The 20,788-nt window shown below is 37.2% G+C and overlaps 1 protein-coding gene across 1 annotated transcript in view; it reads left to right on the forward strand.

The window, feature by feature from the left end:
* The first annotated feature begins 260 nt into the window (after window positions 1-260).
* Window positions 261-20,788, forward strand: part of C6H12orf40 (chromosome 6 C12orf40 homolog) — a 107,140-nt gene continuing 86,612 nt past the window's right edge. The window contains exons 1-2 of the mRNA XM_045152208.1: window positions 261-326; window positions 20,017-20,138. Coding sequence (XP_045008143.1) covers window positions 261-326; window positions 20,017-20,138 — 188 coding nt within the window. The remainder of the gene's footprint in view (window positions 327-20,016; window positions 20,139-20,788) is intronic.

Below are 20,788 nucleotides of genomic sequence, written 5' to 3' on the forward strand. Positions count from 1 at the left end.
GAAAGGAAACTCAGGGAAAAGAGAAGCTTCTATTCAACTGTCAGTTCTTGACTCTTCTCAACAGGTAAACCACCCCTTTATGTCCCTTCACACACGAGAAAAAAGTCAGATAAATTAATAACTTGCTAGTTAACCCTTCTTCTTAATTTACTTAAATTTTAGAACGTTGAAAGTAAGAAAGGTTAGACTGGGGAGATGGCTCACTGAATAAAGTGCTCTCCACTCAAGTACAAGAGTTCAATTCCTAAGCCTCACATTAAATGTCCCAGTATGGTGAAGCTGATGGTGAGATGAAAGGTGAAGACCAGGCATTCCCCGGAGATTGGGTATGGAATATGAAATTGGAGTGGCATCATGCTTTTCCAGTTCCCACACGAGATTTGTCCTGCCTCCTTCCTTGTCCCAAGTCCTGTGGACGCAGCAGAGACCCAGCAGAGGGGGTGAAATGACCTCCGCAATGGCGAAAGCAGCATAACCAAGAGGGCGGCAGGCAGTTCTGTTTACTCTGGTCCTCGCCTGGACTCCTGGCCAGAGGGAGCGCACGAGCCGCAGGGGGTGTCGGGAGGCCTTGGCAGCGGAAGGAGGCTCTGCGCGTGCGTGCGCGGGGCCTGTCGGGAGTGGGGCCTCTTGCCGTGGTGGTGGACGTGCCTCAGGTTCACGCTGAGGTGGGAAGCTCAGGAAACATGAACTGGGTCGGTGGCTCCCGGTAAGCTATGCTACTCATGAGTGATACGCTAGAACTCGGGTGTTCCCAGATGTCCATTTCTGGGATGACGCCCTTTTCTTAGGAGGGGACAATCTAGTAGGAATGGGTGTTTGTGTCTTTGGCAGTATTGGTGTGTTAGGCCAACCTAGCGCTGTACCACTGAGCTACAGGCCCAGCACTCCTGTGGCTCTTCCCGTCCTTGTTCACGCCTGGGTAAAGGCCTAGCACCTGACCCTATTCCTAAACAAAAGCAACAACTCTTCTGCCACTGTCTTTCCCTAGGGTCCACAGGAAGGGCTACTGTGGGTGAAGTTCCTTCCCTGGCATCCTCATACTCGTCTTGTGGGCCCCTGAGCATCCCCACCTACTGTCTTTCCGTATCTGCTTCGGGGTGGGGTTCTTCCAGACCGTAGTCATCACATGAATTTGGAAAGCACTGGAAACTACCCCAGTCATCCTTATATCCACAGCAAGGCAGTACCACCACATTTATAAATTATAATTTGTTTTATGTTTGCTGTTGTATCATTATATCTGTTCCCTTTTTTTTAAATACAGTCCTGCCATATAGCATAAGCTGATACAGAACTCATGACAGTTCAGTCTCAGCCTCTTTAGTGTTCAATTACAGGCATATGCCACACCACTCAGGTTATAATATTTTTTTAAGGGAGAAGTATGTAAGGACTTTTCTTTAATAACTAAAAATATATATATGTATGTATGTATGTATATGTGTGTGTGTATACACACACACACATACACACACACACACACATATATATACACATACATATATATATTTTTGGCTTTTTTGAGGTAGGGTCTCATTCTAGCTTAGGTTGACCTGGAGCTCACTGTAGTTGCAGGCTGTCCTTGAACTCATAGTGATCCTCCTACCTCTGCCTCTTGAGTTGTTACAGGGATTAAAGGCATGTGCTACCACACTGAGCTATAATTTATTTTGTATTCAGGATTAATCACATAGAAAATTTATTATAAGTTTACAATTTAGTTTTACATAACTGTTGACCTTAAAGCCACCAGAGTGTAAATCATGTAGGTCTAAACTTTCATTTGATCAAAAGTTTTGATGAAAATAATTATTTTGATTGAAATACATCTTTTTTAGACAAATGTTTTAAATTTATCTATTGATTCTTTATAGAAAGATTGTACTCTTATATCCCTTCTTCTCCACTTCCATTCTACTGAGGGTCTTCCTCAGCGGGGATATTGGTATTGTAGGGTCCTAAAGGCCTCAGGTACCTCTGCTGGGGGAGGAAAGATGGTGTCTCAGGCTATTCCCATCTACCCTGAGATCTTTCTGCCCCTTAGAATCTTTCTGCACCTTCTGAAATGTTCCCTGAGACCTGGCAGGCAAGTTAGAGATCTGATTTAGTATTGAGTTCTCTGTAGCTTCTGGATCTCTGTCTTGATGAGGCTTGAGTGACCACAGTGCCTGCTGCTAGCAATCTCCCTGGAACTGGTTTTCAGGAGTCACTGCAGTGACTCCTGGGCCATCACAGATGTAGTGCAGGTGTTTCCCCCCAGCCTTATCTTCTTTTTTACACAAGCAGCAGTGTAATAGTTAAAATATAAACATTTAATGAATGTTATAGCTGGAAAGAGATGGCTCTTTTGTTTCACTGACTTTTATAACTGTGCCTGAAAATATTAAAAGGAGTATTTTTCCTGTTGAATATTGTATTTTAGAAATGTACCATATCTAGACAATATGGCTTGTGTTTGTCATACCAGTATTCAGGAGATTGAGATAGGATTAGAATGAGTTCCAAGCTATCTTTCTTAACAGAAGGAAGTCTCAAAAAACAAAAGCAAATAATAATAATAATAATAATAATAATAGTAATAATAATAATAATAATAATTGCACCTGTTTTAGTCTGACTAGTATCCTAACAGTACACTTGGACTTTGTATGAAAAATGAAGTTTCACTCAGGGCTTCTTTAGTAGAATTTTGTTGGTACATGATAATTTGATGTATTTGAATTTGACTTTCTTTAAAATGAATATTATGAAATGATTTTTAAAATTTTTATTTATTTGAGAAAGAGGCAGATAGAGAGAGACAGAGAGAATGAGCATGTCAGGGCCTTCAGCCTCTGCAAATAAATTCCAGATGCATGTGCTACCTTGTACATCTGGCATACTTGGGTCATGGGGAATTGAACCTGGGTCCTTTTGCTTTGCAAAGAAGCACCTTAACTAAGTGCTAAACAATCTCTTCAGCCCTGAAATGACTTTTTTTAAAAGAAATTTTGAGCTATGTCTCAATAGTCCATATTATCCTTAACTCAGTATGTAGCACAGGCTAGCCTGGAACTCACGATGATCTCCCTGCCTCAATCTCCTCAATTCTGGGATTTCAAGTGTGAACCATCATGCCTATCCAAAATGAAATTTTACAATGCTTTAGCACTATTAAAATACAGGTATTATTGTCATCTCACAATTTTTTTTCTGGTTATTTTGAGAGTAATATTTTAGTTGCCAGTGGGAAGATGCAAATGCAATGTTCTGAAGAAAATATAATTCAGGGCTGCTGTTCTCATGACGAAGTACTGCCACTCCTAGAGTCATTAAGTACCCTGGAGATTTAAGAAACAATAGAAAAATAGACATAGTCATATGCTCAGAGTTTGGGGTAGGGTAGGATCTAGGTATAAATATAAACTAGCAATGATATGTTATTAAGTGAAATGTAAAACTTATGAAATATTAAGGTAAACTATTCAGTTTTAAATGCATTTTCCTGGGGAAGATGGGATCTATAGGGTAAATTCCTCAAGTGGTAATGAAAAAATTACTGTCTTCAGTTTCTACTGTCAGACTAGGCAATAGGCGCGCAGAGTAGTTGGCATTCTGATCATCTAAACAGCTTTCATCTGACATAGTGCTTTTGTTAATCAATAGTAATTGATTGTCACTGGTATAGATATTATATATTTATTTCTTTTTCTTTTTTTATTAGCATTTTCCATGATTATAAAAAATATCCCATGGTAATTCCCTCCCCCCTACACACACTTTCTCCTTTGAAATTCCATTCTCCATCATATTACCTCCCCATCACAATGTTTATTTTTTATTGTGTATGTTTTCGTGTGTGTTCAGGTACGCATGTGTGCATGCATAGGTGTGTGTGGTAGTTTGAATGTATGCCCCCCAGTAGACTCAGGCTTTTTTTTTTTTTTTGAAATATTTATTTGAGGAAGATGGGGAGAGAGAGAGAATATGAACGAGAATAGGGATGCTAGGGCCTCTAGCCACTGCAAACAAATGCCAGACAACATGCACCACCTTGTACATGTGCCTTATGTGGGTACTGGGGAATTGAACCTGGATCCATAAACCTCACAGGCAAATGCCTGAACCACTAAGCCATCTCTCCAGCCCTAGACTCAGGTGTTTTGTTAAAGCTCGTCTCAATCTGCTTGGCTGGAGGAGGTTTCACTGGGGCTGGATTCTGGGATCCAGCCCAAAGATATTACTGGGAGCAGATCTGAATTCTAGGCCACAGGTATGCACAGAGGTTTGAGCCGTGGCTGTGCTTGCTTATGGTGCTGGTTGTTTGGTGGTAGGTTCTCTGCTTGCATCTGTGAAAGGGGCGGTGGTGGTGGTTTGATTCAGGTGTTCCTCCTTAACTTAGGTGTTCTGAATGCTAGGTTCCCAGCTGATGGAGATTTAGAAATTAACACCTCCTGGAGGCAGTGTATTGTTGGGGGTAGGCTTATGGGTGTGAACTTGTCTGTAACAGTTGAGTTGGTACTAGAGGAGTGGGATTACTGCTAAACACCTGACTGTGTGGCTTTGGCCTTTTGGAGCTGATTTTCAAGAGGAATGTGGAAGGATTTGAAACCTTGGCCTAAGAGACACCTCACAGTGTTGTAAGTATAGCTTGATGGGCTATTCTGGTCGTTGTTGAAAGACCTGAATGCAGTAAGACTGTGAGGTGTGGCTTATGAGGGTGAGAAAGAGCTTTGCTTAGACTGTTCTAGAAGCAGTTTGTGTGAGAGGCTATTTGTTATGTCCATGTCCTTAGAACCTGTGCAGGGTTGCAGTGTGTAGAAATGGACTGGTGTGTGCAGTGGGATATGGCGCAGAAATGGCATCTTTGGCCTGAAACTTCTGCTTGTTCAGCTGCAATTATATGAAAGTTTACAACCTTTGGATTTTTTATTTTTATTTTTAATTTTATTTTTATTTATTTATTTGAGAGCGACAGACAGAGAGAGAAAGGGGCAGATAGATAGATAGAGAATGGGCACGCCAGGGCCTCTAGCCACTGCAAAGGACCTCCAGATGCATGCGACCCTTGTGCATCTGGCTAATGTGGGCCCTGGGGAATCAAGCCTCAAACTGGGGTCCTTAGGCTTGACAGGCAAGCGCTTAACCGCTAAACCATCTCTCCAGCCCACAACCTTTGAGATTTGGTCAGATGACCTGCATTGGGGCAAGAGGAAGAGTGTAGACTCTTGAAGGAGCCTGAATGCTCAAGGAGTGTCCTGTTCTTCAGAGTCTGCTTTATTCCCCAATGAATTCACAAATTGGCACCCTACCGGGTACTATGGAATATAACAAATGCAGGAAAGAGAGCACCATTGAGTTTGCAACACAGTCTTGTGTTTTGGAAATGGCGATGGCCAGTGTGTAGCAAGTTTGCTGGATTGATTGCCTGCATGGAGACCCAATGGAGACATGAGGATGAAACATGGGTTGCAGTGGAGATCCAGTGGAGATGCTGGGACCATGAGATGGCTGCTAAGGAGACCTTCCAGCTCCAGATGAAGTTTGTTAGGACTGAGGGTCAGAATTGGAACTCCAGAAACTTGTTGCTGGTTAGAATTATTGGACTTGGGGATTTGTCACTGACTAGGGTTGTTGGACTTGGAGCTACAGAGTTTGGTGTTTGCAAGTGAATGAGGTAAGCAATAACAGTTTATTTCTGTAGTTATTTGATTGCATTCACTCATTTGAAGCAATCTTCTATTAGAAACAATAGAGTAAGATTATTCAAGAATTGCTTGATAGGAATATGTTCACAATATTGCAGCTGCAAAGGTCTTTACAAATTGTCTTTATTAACTAATGACTAATTTCCCTAATTTCGTAACTAGGCATCAAATAAGTAACAAGAAAAGAATACATAAAGATGGAAACTGTCTTTAGGATGCAAATTGCTACTTAGAATAAGATTAGTGATATGTCAGTAAGTACATCATTATACATGTGGCATATGTACTAAGAACTCAAGTACAGAGTAACTGGAATCTATTACTTATCTGAGTTTTATCATTAATGAGAGAGAAATAATGCCATTAAGTTTGAAATGTTTAAGATTGGAGGCTCAATATGCAAAAATCTTTATGAATAATCATCGATTATAGGATACATTTAGCTGTAGTTACTTCCCATCTAGAGCTTATGACTTACTCAACCTTAGGCTTCTGATTAGGTTTTCAGTACCAGGCATGAATTCCTTCCTGTAGAATGGGCTTAAAATCCAGTAAGAGAGTAGTTGGTTAACCCTATAACAGACATGCCACAATTATACTAGTGAGCTTATCTTGTCTGGTTGGTCAGTTGTATGGCTTTCGGGGTCCATTGCTGTGTAAGATTATTAGTGACTTTTCTCCTCTAACAGCCTGCCTAGCACAATCTTAATACTGTGATAGCTTGCTAGTGGGGTGGGGGGAGGGATTCCCAGCTTAGTTATAGCTTGAATTCTCAGTGTCCTGCAATTGAAACATATGATGTCTGCTGTAATAAGGTCTTTCTATGTAGTCTGGTAGTCAACTATTATAGTTACCTTCCCATTGCTGGGACAGACATCTGGCCAGACACAGCTTAAGAGAAAGAAGGGTGTTTTTCAGGCTTAAAAATTCCAGGGGAAGCTTTATCATGGAAGAAGCTGGCTCACTTTGTCATACATCTATTGCATAGAGACAATAGCCAGCACCAGAAAATATGAGCTGCCTCTGAACATACACCTCAGGGCTGAACTCATGATCTGACCCAGTGACACACCTTCTTCAGCAGGGATATGACAGCTGGAGACTTAAGTAGGAAGTTTAATCTTAATCAAAACTATGTGAGACTATGGGGAACAATGACAGCCAAACCACCATAGCAAACCTGGTGTTTTGAAAGCACCAAGGGTTTCACTATCCAACAACTCACTGGAACATATCCCACCTCTGGCATTTGAATCTTTCAGTAACAGCCTATGACTTCTGGGTGCAGCGTTCTCTACTCTCACAGAATACTCATTTCCAAGCTTTCTTCTTAAAAGTTATATATGTATGTTTAATGATTAATGAGCATGTGTCTGTGTATGTTTGTGTGTGGGAGGGATTGTCAGGGTCTCTTGCCACTGAAAAAGAACACCAGATGTTTGTGCCACTTTTTGCACTTGGCTTACATGGGTGCTTGGAAACTGAACCCCCAAATCAGCTTTACATGCAAATATATTTAACTGTGGAGCCATTTTTCCAACCCCATAAAATTATATTTCTTAGCTCACAAGTACGTTTTTATTTGACTCTTTTATAACATCTTTAGTGTTGGTTAACCCTAATAGTACTACATTCTATCCTTCATTCTCACCCCCACCTCACTTAGACCTTTCCATCCCCAGTATTCTGTCCCTCCACTTACATATTTACTGTTTCTCCCTTTAACCCCTCTTTGTTGTTCCACCCTAGCTTTCTGGCCTCTGCTACTGACTCTTACTCCAATTTACATACAAATCTAAAAAGTCAATGCTAAATCTCTATATCAGGGAGAACATATGATGATTGACTTTATGAGCCTGGGTTATGTCTCTTAGTATAGTATTTTCCAATTCCATTCGTTTTCCTGTGAATTTTATAATTTCATGTTTCTTTACAGCTGAGTAAAACTCCATTAGGTGTATGTATCACATCTTCATTATCTGTTTAGCAGTTGATGGATTTCTAGTCTGATTTTATTTCCTAGCTGTTGTGAATAGACCAGGAATAAACATAAATAAGATAGTTTTTCTATAGTAGAGTAGATTCCTCATGTTAAGTGCTCAAATGGTATAGCTGAGTCATATGGTAGGATCAAAGAATTTGGGAAACCTCCAAATTGATTTCTGTAGTATCTCTACAAGCTTCCAGTCCCGTCAACAGTGAATAAGGGTTCCACATTCACCATACCCCCACCAGACTTTGTTGTAATTTCATTTTTAAAAAATAGTTTTGATTTCTATGTACGTATTTGAGAGAGAGAGAGAAAGAGGCAAATAGATTGATAGGGAATGGGCATACTGGGGCCTCCAGCCACTGCAAATGAGTGTCAGATGTATGTGCCACCTTGTGTATCTGGCTTATGTAGGTCTTGGAAGTTGAACCTGGGTCCTTTGGCATGTAGTCAGCTACCTTAACCACTAAGCCATCTCTCCAGCCCAACCTTTTATTTTTTATTGAGATCCATTCTGACTGGAGTGAAATAGAATCTCAAAAGTATTTTTAATTTTCATTTCCCTGATGGCTAAAAATATTAAACATTTAAAAAATGGCCATTGATATTTCTCTTATGAGAACTCTATTCAGTTCTGTGACCTATTTTTGATTGGGCTGTTTGTTTTTTATTGCTTATTTTTATGCATTCTTTATATATTCTAGATATTAATCTTCTGTCAGGTATAAAGCTGCCAAAGATTGTCTCCCATTCTGAAAGTTATCTCTTGACTCAGTCAATACTCTCTTTAGCTATATAATAGCTTGTTTTTTAGTATTACATGGTACCATTTGTTGACTTATTCCCTTATTTCCTGGGCTACTAGGGTCTTACTGAGAGTGTATACCTATATCTTGGAGTATTTTCCCTAATTTTCCTTCAGTTGATTTCATGATTTTTGGTCTTATATTGAAGTCCTTGGTCCATTTGGAGTTTACTTTTGTTCATGGTGAGAGATGTGGGTAAGATTTTGTATATGTTGATATCTAGCTTCTCAGAGCCATTTGTTTAAAAATTCTGCTTTTCCTCCAGTGTGTGTGATTTTGGATTCTTTGTCAAAAATCAAGTCACTGTAAATCTGTGGACATACACTTGCATCTTCTAGTGTATTACATTGATCTACGTGTCTGTTATTATAAAAGTACCATGCTGTTTTTATTATTAGAGCTTTGTACTGTAGCTTATAATCAGGTATGTTGGTACTTCCAGCATTATACTTTTGTTTAGTATAATTTTGGCTCTCCAGGGTCTTTTGCACTTCCATATGAATTTTAAGATTATTTTTTCTATTTCTTTGAAGAATGGTGCTAGACTTAAAATGCACACAACATGGCTCAAGGGATTTTGCAGAAGAGCAGAAAGATTGCTAGAGCCACACAATGGGACAATATACAGAGAGACATTGCCTCTTCCCCATAACTGCTGCCCCCACAATGCATGACCCATGGGAATGACCTTCATCCCCAACAAGGAGGGCCCCTTCAGAAAAGGGGCAGGGCTAAGGAAAAGCATGGTACCAACATGAGTTGTTTACATATTAAGTATGTCCATGACTAATAAATAATAAAATAAGAATGGTGCTATAGGGCTGGAGAGATGGCTTAGCGCTTAAGCGCTTGCCTGTGAAGCCTAAGGACCCCGGTTCGAGGCTCGGTTCCCCAGGTCCCACGTTAGCCAGATGCACAAGGGGGCGCACGCGTCTGGAGTTCGTTTGCAGAGGCTGGAAGCCCTGGCGCGCCCATTCTCTCTCTCTCCCTCTATCTGTCTTTCTCTCTGTGTCTGTCGCTCTCAAATAAAAATTAAAAAAAAAAAAAAAAGAATGGTGCTATAATTTCAACTAGGATTGCATTGAATCTGTATGTTGCTTTTGGTGGGATAGACACTTTGACAGTGATAATTTTTCCAGTCCACAAGCATGGGAGATCTTTCTATCTTTTGGTGTCTCCCTCGCTTTCTTTATTTTGTGTTTAAAAGTTTTTATTGTAAAGGTCTTACAATTCTTTGGTTAGGGATATCCTGATAGATTTAATTTTTTTAGCAATCATGAATCAGACTTTTCCTAATTTATTTCTTAGTACGTTTGTCATTGGTATGTAATTAGTGTATTCACTCTTTCCACAGCTATTTATTATAGTGCCTGAAACCTTAGCTAGAGAAATAAGAACAAGAGAAAGAAATAAAAAATACATGAACTAGAAAGTAAGAAGTCAACCTCTTCCCATATGCAGATTTGATTCTATTTATAAGAGACCCTACAGACTCTGAGGCATCCTCCTTTATCTCTTCTGATTATCATTGAAGTATATAATATTAGATATTAGAATAGCCACATCTGCTTGCTCCTGTTTGTTTGCTTAGAGTATCTTCTTCCTTCTTTAAAGTAGTGTCTGTCTTTGATGGTGAGGTGAGTTTCAGCAAAAGGATGGACCCTGTTTTCTGATTCACCATGTTTCTCTGTTCTTTTGATTGGGGAATTGAGACCATTCATATTCAGAATTAATATAGAAAAGTATGAGTTAGTCCCTGGCATGTTGTTGATTTTGTGGAGTTTGTTTTTTTCTTGATCTTCATTTGTTTAATGATTGTTCTAACCTCTAAGCATTGTTTTCTTCTCCTCTTAAGCCTCTTAAATATTTTATTCTTCTCTTCACTGTGAAGTATTCCATTCATTATTCTCTGTACAACCCACTTAGTACTCTTGTATTTGCTTTGTGTGCTTTTTCCATGGAAAGGTTTTCTTTCTCCTTCTATTACAAGTGATAATTCAACTGAATATAGTAGTTTGGGTTGGCAGCTGTGGTCTTTCAATACTTAAAATACATCTTTCTAAGTCTTTCTGGCTTTGTGAGTTTACATTGAAAAAATGACTCTTATTTTGATGGGCCTGCCTTTATATGTGATGAGGTGTGTAGTCTCTTGCAGCTCTTAGTACACTTCTTTTTGTGTATGTAATTGTTTGATCATATGATTGGGGTAATTGCTTTCCTAGTCTTTTCTATTTGGTGTTCTGTATGTCTCTTGTACCTGAATGGTCACCCCTTTCCCAAGATTCTGGTGCTTTTCTTTTATAATTTTACTAAAAATGTTTTCTGTGCCATGGGCCTGAAGTTCTTCTTGTATGCCTATTATTCAAACATTTTCAGGTGTCCCATATTTCTCTAATGGTCATTCATACACGTTTTTGAAATTCTCATTAACTTTGATTAGTTGATCTTTCCTTATCTTCAAGACTTGATCTTCTGACTTCCACTTGATCCATTCTGTTGCTCAAGTTTTACTTGTAACTTTTTGTTAGACTTACTATATTTTCAGGTTAAGCTTTATTTTAGTTTGGTTTTCTTTCAGGATTTTAATTTCTCTATAGGGTTCCATTTTCATATCTTGGTTTGTCTTCCTAATTTCATCTTGCTGCTTAGTTTCGTTTTCTTGGAACTCATTTAGGCATTTATTTGTGTAATCTTTGAATTTATACAGAGTTTTGTTCATGTGTTTTTGTGTGTGTTCCTTAAGTTTTTTAGATATATTTATAACAATTCTTTTGAGCTCTTTTTTTTTTTCAGTTCCCTGTAGGTAGCTTTCTTTATTCTTAAGGATCCTCTTCAATGGAAATGATATTTGTTGGGGAGACCTATTTCTTGGGGGGAGGCTTGCTTTTTGTGTTACTTTTTTTTTGTTCTTGTTGAGACTCTTCTAGATTTCTAGATATAACACCTTGGTCTAATCTTTTTGGCGCAGCCATGTTAAGTGAGGACTTGGAACTATGCTTGGCACATCTTCATGTTCATTTGTCTTTGCTTTGGTTTGTGGTGCTTGGAATTCAGTAGGGGAGACACTTGGTACCCTTTCAGAAGCTTTTTAATTTTACAAATTACCATATTAATTGCTTACCCTATTTCCTGCTTGGCCAGAGACCTATTTGAAAGTTTCTACCCATTTCTGTATTTTCAAGAGTTTTCCCTATTTCTTTCTTTAGCAGTTTGAAAGTTTCATAGGTCTTACATTAAGGTCTTTGATCCATTTGGAGTTGATTCTTTTTTAGCTATATAGATTTAGTTTTATTCACACCATGTTAAAGAAGTTTTTTTTTCTCCAATGAATATTTTTGGCATTTTTTGTCAAAAATCAGGTAGCTATAGTTGTGTGGTTTAATATTAGTTTCTTTTATTCTATTTAGTTACTCTATCTGTTTTGTGCCAATACTGCATTTTTTTGTTTTTTGTTACTATGGCTCTATAACACAGCTTGAAATCAGGTATGATGATACCTCTTGTCATTATATTTTGTTGTTGTTGTTGTTGTTTTTCCAAGGTAGGGTCTCACTCTAGCCCAGGCTGACCTGGAATTCACTTTGTAATCTCAGGATGGCCTTGAACTCATGGTGATCCATGTACCTCTGTCTCCCAAGTGCTGGGATTAAAGGCGTGTACTACCATGCCTGGCTTCTTGTGATGTATTTTGAGGGGTAGTAGATTAGTTTGCTTTGGCTATCCAGTGTCTTTTGTGTCTCCAAATAACTTTAAAATTGTATTTACTACTTCTGTGAGGGTTGACAATGGGGTTGTAAAGGGGATTACTTTTTGTAAGATAAGCATTTTCACTTTATTAATGTCCTTCATGAACAGGGGTGATCTTTCCATCTTATAATGCCATCTTCAGTTTCTCTTTTGTATATTTTATAGTTTTCATAGTGAAGGTTTTTCACTTCCTATCATAAGTTTATTACTAGGCATTGTATTTTATTTTGAGGCAATTGTGAATGAAGTTACTTCTCTGCTTTTTTTTTTTTTCCTTTGGTTTTTTGAGGTAGGGTCTCACTCTAATCCAGGCTGACCTAAAAATTCACTATGTAGTCTCAGGGTAACCTTGAACTCACAGTGATCCTCCTACCTCTGCCTCCAGAGTTCTGGGTTTAAAGGCATGCACCACCATACCTGGTGACTTCTCTGATTTCTTTCTAAGCTTGTTTGTTATTAGTATATTGGAAAGCTACAGATTTTTGTGTGTTGTTTTGAAACCTGCCACTTTGGTCAAAGTGTTTTTCATGTTTGTATATAAAATTACAAAGTTTTAAAAATATAAACTAAATTTACAAAATTCATCTAAGTATTAATTTATTAAATTTAATGGGATTATGTTAAATGTTCCAAGACTATAAAATTTAGAAACAATATTAATATAACTGAATAAATTCCTTTTTCCTATCTTAGAGATAATGTGGATAAGCCAGAATATGCTTCTGTGTTAGAATATCATTCACTTTCCAAAATTGCCTGTTTGTGTTTATGTTTGTAGCTTTTAACTGTGGGACAATAATATTTGTGAAAATATTATAATTCAGTCTTTGTGATGTAATTTTAATTAGGTTTTTGTATTCCAGCTGTCTCATAGATTTCTATTTTATTTTTATTGGTTTTATAGTTTTCTTCTTCAGTATCTTTGTTTTCTAAGTAATTTACTTTCCAAACTTTTTAGTTGTTTAAAAGATGTAGTTAAAAGCTACAACATCTTAACATTTTATCGTTGCTATTTGTAACACAGGATGACCTGCTTTAGTTTTGTAGAAAGCCAATGTAAGTAACTTTTTCTAGGCTAGAGACTGTCTTGAATCTTAATAAGCCTATTAGCTAGTTAGGTTAATTTCTATGTTTTGAGCTAATATTAATTTCAGCGTAACACAAAATATAAAATAACATTTTTAATTCTATGACTTAATTTTCTGTATCTTTTCAAATTTCATGACATTCTGTTATTATAATTGCTTACTATTCTGAAACAAGTTTCTTTTGCATGGCATCAGGCTTATAATAAAAGAAGCTAATCAGAAAAGTAAAAAAAAAAAAACTGAAGAAAAGAAACATAAAAGAACAACTTCAGTCTGATAATGTAAGGATTCTTATGATGCCTATAGTATTTAACTTCTAATATAGTTTTAGTACCCTGCCTAATTTCATGTAAAGCTTACAAGCTTGCATTTTTTTAGCATTTTAAATCACTTTTATTTGTAGCTCTTTTATTTTAAGAGAAGTGTTTCGTTAGCATTTTTTCTGTATTTTTCTGTAATTAGAAAGTATAAGAAGGGTCAGAAATCCCTATATGCATTTCTGTAGTCATCATGATATATATACACACATGTATATATTCATATATAAGTATGTATATGTATATACATATGTATGTATATGTATGTGTATATGTGTGTGTGTGTGTATATATGTGTATATATGTATGTATGTATATATATAATTTATTTGTGAGAGAGAAAGAGAGAGTGGAAGAGATTGGGTGCACCAGGGCCTCCAGCAACTGCAAACAATCTTCAGATGCATGCCCCCCTTGTGCATCTGGCTTATATGGGTCCTGTAGAGTCAAACCAGGATCTTTTGGCTTTGCAGGTAAATGCTTTAACCACTAAGCCATCTCCAGTCACTAGCATGATTTGTTTTTCAGTTGCCTGTCTTTATTTTTCTCTCCCTTTCCTTTTCTTTCATCCCTTAACTCCTTTCTTTTTTAGAAATAATAAGGAACACAATATCTGTATTCATACCACCCAGAATGAATATATTGTAGTGTGTTCCTATGAATAGATCAAATTATATTAATAATTTATAGTAAAATTATATAAATCATATATGATAATTATAACATGTAAGAAAATAATTATTTTAAGATATATAGATGCACAATAAATTATAATAGAATTTTTGTAAAATAATTTTCTTGGCGATTTGTTATCAATAACTGTAATTTGTTTATCTGATTTATATACCTGTTTATCTTGGGGTCACCTAAAAACTTATTGGTTCAAAAGCGATCATGAGTCATGAAAGCTTAAGAAACCATAGTCTAAAATAGAGTTTTGTCTCTTAGGAACATGACTTTTATAGCATGGTCCCCACCTATCTTTCTTTCTACTTTTTATTCTTCCTGTTCATGACCTCATTTACCCCAGGTAACGTATAACATGTAATATATAATGTATCTATATACACATATATGTTGTATATGACTGTTTTACTTACCACTATAGGATACTTTTCCTACAATATTTTCATATTCAGTATCTTTGTAACTCTTTTCAAATGCCAATTCATTCATGTAATCTATATATGTACTTTATAAAAACTTTGGCCTGAAATATGAATTACCAAAAGCATGGGTGTGGGATGGAAATTAAGCTTTTTAAATTTACCTTTTAAAATAATAATTATACATTATTTTGAAGAACTGAGTTTTTAAAACTAGACTGAAATCCTTGTTGATGTAAATGGGTTGTGCATTGTGGAGTTAGCCCACAGTTATTGGTATGATAAATGTCTCTGCAAATCATGACCCAACATGTGACTCTGACATTCTTTCCACCCCCTCTTCCGCAAAATTTCCCTGAGCCATGTTGGGTTCATTTTTGGTCTGCTTCAGTGATGAGGTGTTGGGGGCCTCTCAGGCTTTGGCTCTCTGATTTGGTAGGAGTTGATTTTTCTCTGTATTGGTCTCCTTCCCCTTTGTGCTGGTATCCAGTTCACAGGAAAACATCACCCTTGCTTGTTTCACCAATTGTCCTCAGTTTCAGTTGGGCCCCTTTTGAGGTATGTTGGGGCAGCTCTCTCCTTAGGATCTGCATCTGTCTGAAAAAGAGAAGCAGATTCTCCAACAGAGAGTAAGTTAGCACCCGGAAAATTGAGATAACACTTACTTTTTTGATAGCAAGTTTGATAGATCATAGATGAACCTACACAATGGTACCAAACTGCCTGTATTTGCTGAAAAGAAAACTAATAAATTAAATTTAAAAAAAAAGAATGGTAGAACTGCAATCTTGAAATAAAAAAGAACATGAGTGTTCATTTCAAAGGAAAAAAAAACCCTAGACTGAAATCATCTCATACAATAAAAATTTGAAAAACATTGGTTGCTATTTTAGCAATGTAGTCAGAAAATCTGTATCCCATATGATAGAGATAGTGCTAGTATTCTAAAATGTTCTACTAAAGAATTGACCTTTGACATCTATGGTCCAATCTTACCATGGTCAAACTATAATTGGTCTTAAACTCTTAGTTAATTTTTCTGTAAGCCATATATAGCTGATCACTAACACATTGAATTTGGTGAGAGCTTTGTTTCCTAGATCATGGAAAAATCAGTCTGAAATAACATCATGGTTAATATACTTACAAAGAATATATTTAGATTTTCTTTCTTTATGCACATTATAAGATGACAAATAACTAGCTGGAGAAGTGGCTCAGTGAATAAAGTGCTTGCAGTGCAAATATAAGTGTCTGAGTTCAGATCTCCAAACTCCATATAATAGGACGTGGTGGCACAGGTGTCTCTAATCTCAGAGCATCTATAGCAAGATGGAAATTGGAGATGGGAGAATCTCCAGATACTTACAACCAACAGCGTGGCAAATGCAGCAGAAAACAATAAGAGACCCTGCTTCAAACAAGGTAGAAGGTGAAGACCAATACCCAAGGATGTCCCCCAGACGGTTGCCCAGCATTCATGAGTCTGTACTCTTCATACACTGAAATACCCACATGCATACATACATACACGCACACAAACTCTCACACACACACATATGATTAAAATACGAAGATGAATAAACTCTTAAAGGCATGTCCAACCCATGTGAGTTGATGTAACTCAGGATATGAATATGACCCAATACAAAATTGTAATAACTTAAGAATCTATGAGAATATTTTTATAATTATTATTTTGTGTGTATGTGTGTGATTCTCAAGCACGAACAATGATAATGTCATGTTGCAGTGTTATAAGGTGAGATACTTCACAATTTCTCTTCTGTTCTTTTGTAAGTTTGAAAAGCTTATAGAGCAGAAGTGCTCATGGAGTCAAAATGGCCAACTAGGACAGAGATAGTGGACAATAAATGATAAAAACAAGCTTAAGAGGTGGTTGGAAGAATGTAAGAGCCAAAGGAAGGGTAGGAGTGCTTACAATGCAATCTTCCATACACAAAATGGCCTGGATATCTATGATCTCACAATGCCTGGTACTAACTATATAGGACCCTCATAGTAGGAGGAAAAAGATGATGACGTCAAAATATAGAGACTAAGGCCCGGATGGATTCACTGCTGAATTTTACCAGACTTTGAAGGAAGAGCTAACACCATTGCTTCTTAAGCTTTTCCAGGAAATAGAAAAAGAAGGAATCCTACCAAACTCCTTCTATGAGGCCAGCATCACCCTGATACCAAAACCAGGCAAAGATAGAACAAAAAAAGAAAATTACAGACCAATCTCCCTCATGAACATAGATGCAAAAATTCTCAACAAAATATTGGCAAACAGAATACAAGAGTATATCAAAAAGATCATTCACCCTGACCAAGTAGGCTTTATCCCAGAGATGCAGGGATGGTTCAACATACGCAAATCTATAAATGTAATACATTACATAAATGGGTTGAAGGACAAAAATCACATGATCATCTCATTAGATGCAGAGAAAGCATTTGACAAAATCCAACATCCCTTCATGATAAAAGTCCTACAGAGACTGGGAATAGAAGGAACATATCTCAATATAATAAAGGCTATTTATGACAAGCCTACAGCCAACATATTACTAAATGGGGAAAAACTGGAAGCTTTTCCACTAAAATCAGGAACAAGACAAGGGTGTCCACTGTCTCCACTTCTATTTAATATAGTTTTGGAAGTCTTAGCCATAGCAATAAGGCAAGAGACACACATAAAAGGGATACAAATTGGAAAGGAAGAAATCAAGTTATCACTATTTGCAGATGACATGATTCTATACATAAAGGACCCTAAAGACTCTACTAGCAAGCTGTTAGAGCTAATCAAAACCTACAGCAATGTAGCAGGATACAAAATAAATACACAGAAATCAGTAGCCTTCATATATGCTAACAACAAACACACAGAGGATGAAATCAGAGAATCACTCCCATTCACAATTGCATCAAAAAAAATAAAATACCTTGGAATAAACCTAACTAAGGAAGTAAAGAATCTATACAATGAGAACTTTAAGACACTCAAGCGAGATATTGCAGAAGACACTAGAAAGTGGAGAAACATCCCTTGTTCCTGGCTTGGAAGAATCAATATCGTGAAAATGGCAATCTTACCTAAAGCAATCTACACATTTAATGCAATCCCTATCAAAATTCCAAAGGCTTTCTTCATGGAAATAGAAAAAACAATCCAAAAATTCATTTGGAATCATAAAAAACCTCGAATATCTAAAATAATACTGAGCAACAAAAAAGAGGCTGGTGGTATCACCATACCTGATTTTAACCTATACTACAGAGCCATAGTAACAAAAACAGCATGGTACTGGCACAAAAACAGACATGTAGATCAGTGGAACAGAATAGAGGACCCAGATGTAAGCCCAAGTAGCTATAGCCACCTGATATTCGATAAAAATGCCAAAAATACTCATTGGAGAAGAGACAGCCTCTTCAGCAAATGGTGTTTTGAAAACTGGATAAATATCTGCAGAAGGATGAAAATAGATTCTTCTCTCTCGCCATGCACAAGAATTAAGTCCAAATGGATTAAAGACCTTAACATCAGACCGGAAACTTTGAAACTGCTAGAGGAAAAAGTAGGGGAAACCCTCCAACATATTGGTCTTGGCAAAGACTTTCTAAATACAACCCCAATTGCTCAGGCAATAAAACCACAGATTAACCACTGGGACCTAATGAAATTACAAAGATTTTGCACCGCAAAGGACACAGTGAAAAAAGCAAAGAGGCAACCTACAGAATGGGAAAAAATCTTCGCCAGCTATATATCTGATAAAGGATTAATATCTAGGATATACAAAGAACTCAAAAAGTTAACTAATAAGGAATCAAACAGGCCAATCAAAAAATGGGCTAAGGAGCTAAATAGAGAGTTCTCAAAGGAAGAAATACGAATGGCATATAAGCACCTAAAAAAATGTTCTACGTCACTAGTCATCAGGGAAATGCAGATTAAAACTACATTGAGATTCCATCTCACTCCTGTCAGATTGGCCACCATCATGAAAACAAATGATCATAAATGTTGGCGGGGATGTGGAAAAAAAGGAACCCTTCTGCACTGCTGGTGGGAATGCAATCTGGTCCAGCCATTGTGGAAAACAGTGTGGAGGTTCCTAAAGCAGCTAGAGATTGATCTACCATATGACCCAGCTATAGCACTCCTAGGCATATATCCAAAGGATTCATCTCATTTCCTTAGAAGTACATGCTCAACCATGTTTATTGCTGCTCAATTTATAATAGCTGGGAAATGGAACCAGCCTAGATGTCCCTCAACAGATGAGTGGATAATGAAGATGTGGTACATTTATACAATGGAGTTCTACTCAGCGGTAAAGAAAAATGAAGTTAGGAAATTTGCAGAAAAATGGATGGACCTGGAAAGTATTATACTAAGTCAGGTAACCCAGGCCCAGAAAGCCAAGCGCCACATGTTCTCCCTCATATGGGGATCCTAGCTACAGATGACTGGGCTTCTGTGTGAGAATGAAAATACTTAGTAGCAGAGGCCAGTAAGTTGAAAAGGAGACATAAAGGGTGGAGAAAGGAAGGGAGGAGGATACTTAATAGGTTGATATTGTATATATGTAATTACAATGATTGTAATGGGGAGGTAATATGATTGAGAATGGAATTTCAAACGGGAAAGTGTGGGGGTGGGGAGGGAGGGAATTACCATGGGATATATTTTATAATCATGGAAAATGTTAATAAAAATTAAAAAAAAAAAAAACGGAAAGCCGGGGCTATAGAAATGGCTCAGTATTTAAAGTGCTTGCTTGCAAAGCCTGTCAACCTGGGTTCAGTTCCCCAGTACCCACATAAAGCCAGTTATACAAAAAAAAAAAATATATAGAGACTAATGTTAATTATAGCCCCTAGAACTGTGAGAAATTTATTTATTTTTTAAAAAATTATTTGCAAGTGTGTGTGTATGTGTGTGTATTTGAATGCTGTAGGACCTCTTCCCACTGCAAACAAACACCATAGGTTTGTGTCACTTTTGCATCAGGTTTATGTGGGTGGCTTGGGAATTGAACACAGACTGGCAGGCTTTGTGAGCAAGTGCATTTAACCACTTAGCAAAATTTTTAGACCCCAAGAAAAAATATTTTTGTTGTTAATGTATATGTAAAAATATATGATATATTTTCTTATTCATTATAAAAGTGACAGCTGACACGCACCAATAACAAAATAAATATTATGAAAAGTATAACAGAATATAAATATAATTTTTCAATTTTATGTAACACAGGAGCCTTTAGAAATGACCCAAAAGACTCAGGGAAAACTTTTTATTCTTATGCTTAGATTTGATGAGGAATCATATAGAAAGGTGACTGGATGCAAAGGGTATGACCTAGTAGCAATAAACTGGTAAGGGAAACCCAGGAAGGTCTGTCTTTTGAGATTGTTCTTACCCCTTGTCTGTAATCCCAGTTATGAAGCAAGACCCCTTCTAGAATGAGTGAGGGTTAATAATCCATATAAAAAAGGGAGAGAATTTCTTTTATGCCCAGATCTTAAATTGAATATCAAAGTAAAAATATTTCTAAATTTTATGGAGGATTTTAGGGAAGAAAAGTTACACTTTCAGTGCTTGCTGTGGGGAAGAGTAATTCTAGTATTTGTAAGCCTCCTTTGGGGAGAGAGAAGAGCAATAGAAGTTGAAAGGAAGGCAGATAATGTCACAGAGGTAGCCTTTGAGGACTGCTTTCCTTCAGTTCAGAGTACTCAGCATTTCAAAGTAGAATACTTTGGGATATACTTTTTTGAGCCCCAATACCAGCTACTCAACATGCAGCATATATTTTATTATAGCAGCATAAACTGTCTTCAAACAGAAGATAGGCTTTTCTTTTTTTGGTTGGTTTATTTTTGTTTTTGTTTTTCAAGGTAGGGTCTTGCTTTAGCCCATGCTGACCTGGAATTCACTAAGTAGTCACACGGTAGCCTCAGACTCACAGGAATTCTCCTACCCCTGCTTCCCAAGTGCCAGGACTAAAGGTGTGCATACCGTACCTGGC

Source organism: Jaculus jaculus, chromosome 6, assembly GCF_020740685.1.
Source record: "Jaculus jaculus isolate mJacJac1 chromosome 6, mJacJac1.mat.Y.cur, whole genome shotgun sequence".
Taxonomy (NCBI): Eukaryota; Metazoa; Chordata; class Mammalia; order Rodentia; family Dipodidae; genus Jaculus; species Jaculus jaculus.